Here is a 10652-nt window from a genome sequence, read left to right on the forward strand (position 1 = left end):
TGCTTTCTACCTAGACTTGGCCCAGAACTCACTAGTTAGGCTGGACTGGCTGACCTGGTCTCAGAGATCTTCCCATCTCTCTCTCCCCAAGGCCGGGATTACAAATGTGTAATACCATGCCTAACAAGTCTTTATGAGGACAGAAGGATAATTGTCAATTTTAGAAATTGTTATATTCTATATTGATGGCTTTAGAGCTGGCACAAAGCATTAGAACACCGCCGTTCTTTCCAGAGGACCTGGGATCAGTTCCCAACACCCATATGGCAGCTAACGACTGTCTGAACTCCAGTCCTAGGGGATCACACACACACTCTGTCCTCCAAAGACACCACATGCATGTGGTGTAGATATATGCCAGGTAAATGCATAAAAATAAAATATTAAAAAAAGTTAAGGTTCTAGATTTGCAGAAGAGCATTTAATATAAACAATCAAATCAAGGACAGTAGCTATTGTCTTTTATACAAGGAACAATAAAGTAGATGATCTTGTGACATATTATGGTACCTTCTGGAGTAATTTTTTAAAATTATACTTTTGTACTATAGCCTAATTTCTTTTTTTTTTAAAGAATAGTTTATAGCAATAATTTCTAGCTAGAAAGTTAACCAAAACCCTTCTGTTACTTGAAAATACAGTTTCTGTGGCTGGAGAGATAGGTCGGTGCTTAATAGCACTTACTGATCAGCAGAGGACCGGAATTGGATTCCTAGCACCTATACAGCAGCTCACAACTATCTGTAACTCCAGTTCTGGGAGATCCAGTAGTCTCTTCTGGCCTCCTTAGGCTCCTACGTGCCTGTGGTGCCCACAAAGTCATGCAATCATGTACATATAATAGAAATTTAAAATAAAACATAGTTCACAGAAGTGAGTCTTAAAGCAAACATGTTACAGTTCCTTCAGCTATCCCACAGATGAAATGAAACAAGATGGCTCAGCACTGTTTTCTGAGCTGGTTATTCTGGGAACATGACCTGGTTTGCTACCGGACATGCAAACTGAACTGAAGAGACTCCAGAACTCAGTGGAAATTCAAACATGCTCATAATGTAAGTTCCTTGAGCTATGTGGCAAGAGAATGCTCTCCAAAGGATGTATGCACTCAGGTGCCTAGAACGTCTCATTGTATCATCCTGAGGAATAAGGGAGTTTTGGCAGGTGAATTAAATTCATATTCTGAGATGGGAAGCTTTTTTTGTGTCTGGTGAGCCTAATGAGTCACATTAAAAGTGGAAGAAGGAAAGAAGGGAGAAGTGTGAAGATACTCATCTTTGGAGATGAACAAACCAAGGGAAGCGCAGGATCTCCGGAGGCTGGAAAAGACAAGGGAGTGACTGCCCCCTAGAGCCTCCAGTGAGAATGCAGTGCTGCTGACAAGTGTTTCGCTCAGTGGAAACAAATCTGACTTCCACCGAATGCTATCCATCCGGCATCCAAACCAGAATCTTTTCCCTTTGCTGGCTCATCCCATCTCTCCCTTCCTCTCAAGGGCCCTGTGGTTACACTGGGTTCACCCAGGTAATCCAGGCGCCTACCTTCTTCAAGGTCCTTAATCTATTCACACCTGCAAAATGCCCACAGGATCCAGGGAATGGGACATGGGCATATTCTGCTTACTACACCCAGTTTGTGTGAAGCCAGTCAGTAGGCCTGAAATGGAAGTACGTGAAGGAGGGGAAACAGACAGGACATGGTCACGCAGGTTCCTATTGGTCAAGAAAAGGATTTTGGATATCATTCTGGGATAGCATGCTCTGGAATAGTATCAGGAGGAGGGTGACATCACGGTTTGCATTTTGCAAACATCATTTTGGCTGGGTGTGGCTGTGTAAATAGCAAATTCAAGTTCTGCCTGCTACATGAGCTCCTGTCTCCAAAGAACAAACAAAAGCAAAATCCAGGGCTGGAGAGATGGCTCAGCAGTTAAGAGCACTGACTGCTCTTCTGGAGGTCCTGAGTTCAATTCCCAGTAACCACATGGTGGCTCACAATCTGTACTGGGATCTGATGCCCTCTTCTGGTGTGTCTGAAGACAGTGATAGTGTCCTCACCTACATACATATAATAAATAAATAAATAAATAAATAAATCTTTAAAAAAAAAGAATGCTGGGGTGGGCAGTGGCATCCAGTTTAAGTAGCATTTACATATTATCACATCTAGATTCTAATATTTATTTATTTATTTATTTATTTATTTATTTATTTATTGTACATGAGCTCTGAGTGCATGTGCACCTGCATGTTTAGAGAGGACATTAGATTTCTTTATAGATAGTCATGAGCCCCCATGTGGTTGCTGGGAATTGAACTCGGGGCCTCTGAAAGAGCAGGCAGATCCATCTGGTCAGCCCTTTCTAGGTGGTTTTAGAGTCCCACAGCAAAATTTAGTAAGGTAATTTACGATAACCTATTTTCTGTCTAATGAATGTCTATGAAAAAAGAGTTCATAACAATCTAAAGATAAAAGAATGTGCCCTGTGGTGGTGGTGGTGGAGTGTGCCTTTAGTCCCAGCATTCAGGAGGCAGAGGCAGTTGGATCTCTGAGTTTGGGGCCAGCCTGGTCTATGGGGTGAGTTCCAGGACAGCTAGGGCTACACACACACACAAGTCTTGAAAAACCAAAATAATAAATAAAGTTGTTAAAAGAGTAAGTTACAGATATAATATTCTTTTGCCTCTAAGTACATAAATGGGTTTTTCCTACATTGCACCACTGATCCTCAAAGCATAGTACTAGGGCCAAAAGTATCATCTGGAATGTACTAGAAACCTAATTCAGAGGATCCTAAGCCCAGGCCAACTGATATTCATGACCTTTCTTTTTTTTTTTTTTTTGGTTCTTTTTTTTTTTTTTTTTCCGGAGCTGGGGACCGAACCCAGGGCCTTGCGCTTCCTAGGTAAGCGCTCTACCACTGAGCTAAATCCCCAGCCCCTTCATGCCTTTTTTTTTTTTGTTTTTTTTTGTTTTTGTTTTTTTTGTTTTGTTTTTTGTTTTTTGTTTTTTTTGTTTTTTTGTTCATGACCTTTCTATAGTTATGAAAATAAATGAACATGACTTTAAAACTAATGTCTTATGTATAGATATTATTTACCAGTGATCGCAAGGTACCAGTAATGCCTCTGATAGCAAAGAATGGAACACTATGATTTCCAGGAACCACTGCCAATAGTTTTGTCAACTCAGGAGTTTACAGACATCCTTGGCTACATAGCAAGTTGGAGGCCAGCCTGGGCTACATGAGACGTTGTCTCAATAAGGGTAATAAAATTTTGTTGAGACAAAGTATTCAAATATCATCATATAGGGCAATTCAAAGGAAACAATCGTATAATTAATTAATTTATTCATTTTTTTTTCGGAGCTGGGGATCGAACCCAGGGCCTTGCACTTCCTAGGCAAGCGCTCTACCACTGAGCTAAATCCGCAACCCCAATTTATTCATTTATTATAAGACAGGATTTCCTGGAACTTGCTCTTTAGACCAGCCTGGCCTTGAACTCAGAGATTTGTCTGCCTCTGCCTTAGAGTGCTGGGATTGAAGCCGTGTACCACTGTCATCTGGCTTAAGTTTTCCCTTTTTACATATATATATATATATATATATATATATATATATATATATATATTTTTTTTTTTTTTTTTGGTTCTTTCTTTTTCGGAGCTGGGGACCGAACCCAGGGCCTTGCGCTTCCTAGGCAAGCGCTCTACCACTGAGCTAAATCCCCAACCCCTTACTTATATTTTTTAAATTATGTGTGTATATATGTGTATCTGTGCGATCTATGTGCGCCCAGTCCACAAGTGATTGAAGGCATCCTGCTAGGCCAGAGGCATCAGATTTCGCCCCCAGAGCTGCAGTTACAGGCAGCTGTGATGTTTTTGCTGGCCTCTGAGAGAACAGTTTGTGTCTTGATCACCAAACCATCTCTCTAAGTCCCTAAGGTCACTATGGCCACTTGGAGATTGTCAGATAAGAGAGCCAGGAACAGAATCCAATGAGATGTGGAACGGGGGGGGGGGGGGGGGGGGCTCCATGTGCAGAAGAAACCATCCAGAGGGCAGTGGGATGGGATGTTGAAAGAAGCTAACGGTAACAACAGTGGCGACCCACGTCCACAGATCTATATGACAACTGGGATTGTCTACAGAACGTTGTGAATGGAGGTCCTGCCTAATCCCGACGAGGAAGAAATGACCCAAAGAACCAACGATGACAAAGTGCACACGATATTCAGAAAACACTTTTTAAGAGGACCGAGGGGACAGAGAGGAGGAAGGGTGGAGGCGGGGCCAAGAAAGACTTTGTTTCTTCTTCGAAACTGATTCCAGCCAGGAAGATGGCCCTAGGGGCTTACAAACAACTCCTGCCTAGGTCTCATCTCTCCAGACTTGGACTTAATTAATGTGGGGTGTGGTCAGAGATGTTTAAAGAGTTCCCAAGTGGTTTTTAGTACGTAGTTAAGATTGAGAATCGCTGCCACACAAAGCGAGAAACAAAGCAAAGAACACCTGATGTAAGGCTTCATATGGCTCTTAGCCAAGACCTCAAACAACTGAGGGTTTAAATGATCAGGGTTAAGAGCACTTGTAGCTCTTGCAGAGGACCAGGTTTCAGTTCTATCCACCCACATGGCTCACAACCATCTGTAACTCTAGTTCCAGGGGATCCGAGGCATTAGATATAATGCACTCTTACGCATGCTGGCAAAATACTCACACACACATATACATATATAAAATAAAAATCTTAAAAAAAAAAAAAGGCTACGGTATCACAAGCCAGCAAATGTGATCAGCACAACTTGAAACAGAAAACAGACTGCTCTGGAACAGGGTCTCAGGTAACCCAGGCTGGCCTCAAACAATGTTGAGGATGAACTGAATTTCCATCCTCCTGCCTCCATTTCTCAAACTCTAGGACTACAGACGTGCAGCACCAGATCCGGTTTATGAGGCGGTAGAGTTCAAATCTAGAACTCCGTATACGCTTGGCAAGCACTGGGCCAAACCTAGCCTCCTCCCAGAACTAGCAAATCAAAATTTCTTATAGAGGTGCAGAGGCAAAGAACCGGCGCTTCCTCCGCCCATTTCATTCCTTCGCTCCCAGCGGCTGCGGCGCCGACGCCGGCGCCAGAGCGCATGCGCAGACCGACCGGGCGCGAGCCGGCAGTCCCCGCGCGCTCTCGCGGTTCCTCTCCCCACCGTGGCCGCGGCGCGGGAAGGACAGCGACCGGCCGCGATGGCTGACGAGATTGCCAAGGCTCAAGTGGCCCAGCCCGGTGGCGACACGATCTTCGGCAAGATCATCCGCAAAGAAATCCCGGCCAAGATCATTTTCGAGGACGATCGGGTAGGCTTGCCGCCCGGCGACACGCCGGCGTTCCCTGAGGAGCCGCGGGCCTGAGACGACGCGCGGCCTGGCTGGCCTGGCCCTGCGCCCGCGTGGCCCTGCGGCGCGTGCCTGCGCTCGGGTTACGCGTTATCGGCCGCTCGGCCCGCCGCGTGTCGCGGCCCTGGTGAGGTGATGCGGGCCGAGGCCCTGGGAGGTGACGCCCGCCCCGGTCCCCTGTGAAGTGCAGACCCATGGGTGACGCCCACGGGGGCCGGCGACCGCCACCCACCACGCGGGTGTCAATCTGGCCGTCGAGAAACCGGATCCTGCCCCCGGCGCAATCTCTGCGATCTCCCGCGCGCAGCGGTCCGGGCACTGCTAGGTCCTTCTGCTCCCTGTTCCGGCCGCAGACGTTGCCTCTGGGGACTGGCCTTACCCCTTCAAGCTTTTAAAAATATATATATATATATATATTGCTTTAAGGATTTTCTGGTTTGTTGTTTTAATAGATCGGCTTCACCATTCTAGGCTGATCATAAACTCGCTGAGTAACTAACTGGGGCTGACCTTGAACCCTGCTATGCTAGGATTGCAGGTGGTCCACGCCCTGCTGATCGAAGAAAACATTTATGATGCAAGATCAAAAGTTGTCTTTTTTCCCTCCTCCTTGATAGATTAAATCGCAGTCGATATTGAAGACCAATTTTGTAAATTATTTCCTAGGCAGTGATATGGCTTTCAGTCTCACATAAAGCAGGGTGGTAACTTGGCTAGACTAGAAAGTTTTGTGCTGGTTTGTTCAGTCCGCTTAAGAAATTTGAAATATGGGGTTGGGGATTTAGCTCAGTGGTAGAGCGCTTGCCTAGCAAGCCCGGCTCCCAAAAAAGAAAAAAAGAACCAAAAAAAAAAAAAAAAGAAAAGAAAAGAAATTTGAAATATAAGAAAGCATTAATGCTACTGGTAATATTCACATAGACCTGAAATAGTACTCCAAACTTCATTTGGTTCCTTGAGGTGAGTTTTATTTAAATTGCTATATGTGTCACTAATTGGGGAAGTTCTTTTGTCTTAGAAAGAGCCCCATTTCATTGGAAAGGTTTACAAGTCTTGTAGCATGCATGCCCTGTAGTCCCAACCCTACCATCCAGAAGACTGAGCAGGGAGTTACAGACCAGCCTATATTATGGAATAAGTTGCTTACTCAAAAACAAAGCAAAACAAAACGGGGTGGGGGAGGGGAGAACACAAAACACTTGCAGAGAGAGAGAGAAGCATTCTAAATGACACAGCATCTTATACAGTGTATCAAGTAAAATTACTCCTTAGCCAAATGAGTATGGCTGGATCCTGTTAGGAAGAGAGCAAGAGAGCATGAGATATAAAACATCAGTACCAGCAGTGCCTGCACAGTAAAACAAAACAAACCATGAAATTGCACAATCAGGACTTCGATCTGGAAAAGGTGGGAGGGGGAAGGGAGCCAAGTTTGTTTCCATAATTAAAAGGATGGAAGCTTGGAAGCTGAGGACAGTGGCTAAGAGTGCTTCCTGTGAAAGCTTGAGGACCTGAGTTCAAATCCCCAGCACCCATATGTAAGCTGGGCTTAGCTGCCTGTGCCTGTGACTCTAGCAGCTTGATGGCAAAGTGTGGGAGCCTGCTGGCAGCTAGCTGGCCAGTCAGCCTAGTCAAAACAGTACATTCAATGAGAGACCCTCATCTAGGCATTAAGGTCCAGAGTAATACAGGACGGTTGCGGCCATAGGTGGCACATACACAAAAAGTGAAAGAAACTATTAACATGGCAGGAATTTGTAGATTTTTCAAGTTGAGGAATATATAGCCTTTAAACAAAAGTTGAGGTTAAAGGTGGGCTGGAGAGATGACTCAGCCGTTAAGACCTGGGTTTGATACCTGGTACCCACATTAGGTGGCTCAGGACTGACTGTCTTATGCAGTTCAGGGGATCCAGCATCCTCTTCTGGCCCCCATGGGCACTCAGTATGAACATGGTGCACATCCATGCATGGAGGCAGAAAATAATCTTCAAGAATAAAGAGCTTGGGTGGTGGTGGCACACACCCAGCACTCAGGGGCAGAGAGGCAGGACTGCCTCTGAGTTCAAGGCCAGCCTGGTCTACATTGTGAGTTCCAAGACAGCCAGGGCTACATAAAAAACCCTGTCTGGAAAAAAGAAGAAAGGAGAATTAATTAATTAAAAGAGAGAGAGAGAGAGAGAGAGAGAATGAATGAATGAATGAATGAATACGGGAGGATCATTGTACGGGGAATATCCATGGACAGCGTGGTTTGAGCCAGAAGACTTGGATGAGATTGGCCTGGTAAGGCTGATGGGACTAAGTTTTGCCCATCCATTGTTTTAGTAACTGCTTTATTGCTGTGAAGAGACAGTAAGGCAACTCTTACAAAAGAAAACTTTTTATTTCTTATGGTTTTCTGAGAAAGGGTCTGTGTGGCCCCGGTGGTCCTAGAACACACTCTGTATATTTGGCTGGTCACAAGCTCACAGAGATCCACCTGTCTCTGCCTCCCAAGTGTGGGTGCTAAAGGGTGTGCACCACTACTGCCACCAGCCAGCTGAAAGAGAACATCTAACTGGGAGACTGCTGACAGTTTCGGGGGTTTCATCCGTTGTCATGGTGAAAGCATGTGGGTGGGGAATGAATATAAATGTGTTTGATAACTAAGATTCAAATATATGAGCCTGAGGGCCGAGGCACAGATTCAGTGTCACTGTCGCAGAATGGCTGTCCGTGATCACTCAGTCTAAACCATACTCTTCTGTGGTAATCACCTGTGTCAGCCTGGCGTCTGTTCAGTGCCTCCCATTCTGACCATGCTTACTACTTGACAGAGAGTGAGTGTGTTTTAGCCTAGCAGGTGATACACTAACGCTTCTGTTTGTTTTTCCCCAGTGTCTTGCTTTTCATGACATTTCCCCTCAAGCACCAACACACTTTCTGGTGATACCCAAGAAGCACATATCCCAGATTTCTGTGGCAGATGATGATGATGAAAGTGTAAGTAATTTCTAACATTGTATGTCACTGTTTGTTTGTTTGTTTTCTCTCTGTGTATCCCTGGCTGTCCTGGAATTTCCTATGTGGACCAGGCTGGCCTGGCACTCAACAGAGCCTGGCCTGTCCCCATCTCCTCTGAGTGTTGGAATTAAAGGCGTGCTCCACCACCCTCAGCTTGATTGCTTGTTATTTAACGGCCAGCAGTGTACATTTTCTGTGTTTAAGAGGTTTTTCTTTTTCTTTTGCAGCTTCTAGGACATTTAATGATTGTTGGCAAGAAATGTGCTGCGGATCTGGGCCTGAAGCGCGGGTATCGGATGGTGGTGAATGAAGGTGCAGACGGGGGGCAGTCTGTCTATCATATTCACCTCCACGTCCTTGGAGGTCGGCAGATGAACTGGCCTCCTGGTTAAGCAGGTTGGGGATAAGTATCCTTCTCTAGGTAGTTGGCAAGCTCCAGTAATTTCAATGGCACACATAGTTTTGCCTGTGTATGGAGAGATTGAAGAGATCATTTAAAATTCTGTGCCTAATAAAAGATATTGTTGCACATCTCTGAGTGGATTTGCTCCTGGAACTGTGTGGTGGAATGCTGAGGGTAGGTCTGTCATGGAGGTTTCTTGTGTGTATGTTGCTAGAGATCAGACTCAGGCCACAAGAAGCCAGGCAAAGGATCCACCACTAAGGTAGGCCACAGCTTTAATCCCAGTACCCAGGAGACAGGCAAATGGATCTCTGGGAGTTCCAGGCCAGGTTGGTTTGTACAGTAAGATCCTGTGTCAAAAATAGAGATCAGCTCGCAACCCAACTTTCTTACATTTTCTTTTCAAGGAGATCCTGGCATACTGTGGTAGTGTAACTGGTCTTTAATTAATTACAGAAGTCTGATTTGAAATATCCTCCCAGGTTAAATTAATTCAGGAAATTCCCTTCTCACACACACACTCCTTTTTTTTTTTCTTTTTCTTTTTTCTTTTTTTCGGAGCTGGGGACTGAACCCAGGGCCTTGCGCTTGCTAGGCAAGTGCTCTACCACTGAGCTAAATCCCCAACCCCCCTCTTTTTTTTTTTTGAGACAGTTCAGTGTAACTGTGGTTAGCCTAAAATTCACTGTGTAGACCACGGTGGCCTCAAACACATAGGCAATATCCTTCTGCCTCCCAAGGTTGGGATTATAGGCATACACCATTATGCCTGGCCTGGAGTGTTTCTGGATAGATTAGGAGAACTGGCCTTTACATGTAACTTTTCTTCTATTTTATGTTATATTTAAAACATTTGTGTATATAATGCATCTTTTAAAATGCCTTTCATGGTCTTTCTCTCTGCCGTCATTTTCCTGACTTTGTGTTTTACGTTGGGGAAGAGTCTTGGGAGGATCTGTGGCATGGTTCAGAATGAAGCAGGAGGCATGAGGGTTGAGTCTGCTTTCGTCAGGAACATTTCCTGTCCTGATGAACCAAGCCAGCATTAATACAGCAGGCAGATAACACTCCATTGTCCTCCTGCCCAGGACCTCTGCCTTCTACTGTCCTGGGACAGACACCCACGCTTCATGTAGCAGCCAGTCTCCAGGATAGCCTACAAGACTCCTCTTGTGTGTTCAGAATGAGGGCTGGCCTGTGAGACTAGCAGTATGACAGAAGGAAGGAAGGAAGGTATGAGTTCTGAAGTTAGGTCTTAAAGGGTGATCTGGCCTACACTGTGGTCTCTGGGGTGGTTTTCTGCTGTAGATGAACGTTTATGTCCAACAAATTCCTTCCCTCTGCTATGAGGCTGTGGGGAGAAGACCTTTGTTAAGTGGATTCCAACCTAACAAGAGGCTGTGTGTGGCTCCTTTGCCATGGGAGGACAAGTCTGAAGACTCCCATCTGTGACCCAAGGAGCGGGCCCTTACACGGCACTGAACTATGAGACGTTGATGCTAGAAGCCGCCTAGTTAATGGCACTTTCCAGCATCTGGAACAATGTCACTTGCTTTGGGGGAAGCCAGCAACTATGACTGAGGAGCTTCAAGCAGTCCACTGGAGAGGCCTGGGCTGAGAACAGACCTGTCCCTGTGAGCAAATCACACTGGCATGGGATCCCTCTGGAGCTGGAGTTACAGTGGGTGTGGGCTGCCACGTGTGTGCTGGGAACCCAACTCTTGTCCTCTGTAGGAGTAGCAAATGCTCTTTCCCACTGAGCCAACACTAGTCCTTGGTAGAGTATTTTATTGCAGTTTAGGAAAGAAATAGCAGTTTTGCTATAAAACCAAACTTGTACTTATGTATT

General features: G+C 45.4%; 1 protein-coding gene across 1 annotated transcript; it reads left to right on the forward strand.

Annotated features, from left to right (window-relative positions):
* The first annotated feature begins 5190 nt into the window (after window positions 1-5190).
* On the forward strand, window positions 5191-8936 carry Hint1 (histidine triad nucleotide binding protein 1). Its single transcript, NM_001109607.1, has 3 exons — window positions 5191-5359; window positions 8275-8379; window positions 8628-8936. The coding sequence occupies exons 1-3, from the start codon at window positions 5249-5251 to the stop codon at window positions 8790-8792; spliced, it is 381 nt and encodes a 126-aa protein (NP_001103077.1). The 5' UTR covers window positions 5191-5248; the 3' UTR covers window positions 8793-8936.
* The last annotated feature ends 1716 nt before the right edge of the window (window positions 8937-10652 follow it).

The sequence above is a fragment of the Rattus norvegicus genome, chromosome 10, assembly GCF_036323735.1.
Source record: "Rattus norvegicus strain BN/NHsdMcwi chromosome 10, GRCr8, whole genome shotgun sequence".
Lineage (NCBI taxonomy): Eukaryota > Metazoa > Chordata > Mammalia > Rodentia > Muridae > Rattus > Rattus norvegicus.

Bases quoted from the DNA above. Each gene is read 5' to 3' on its own strand.
- Hint1 (NM_001109607.1), top strand. From the start codon at position 5,249: ATGGCTGACGAGATTGCCAAGGCTCAAGTGGCCCAGCCCGGTGGCGAC. The intron at 5,360-8,274 runs GTAGGCTTGCCG...GTTTTTCCCCAG, and splicing joins TCATTTTCGAGGACGATCGG to TGTCTTGCTTTTCATGACAT. The intron at 8,380-8,627 runs GTAAGTAATTTC...TTTCTTTTGCAG, and splicing joins CAGATGATGATGATGAAAGT to CTTCTAGGACATTTAATGAT.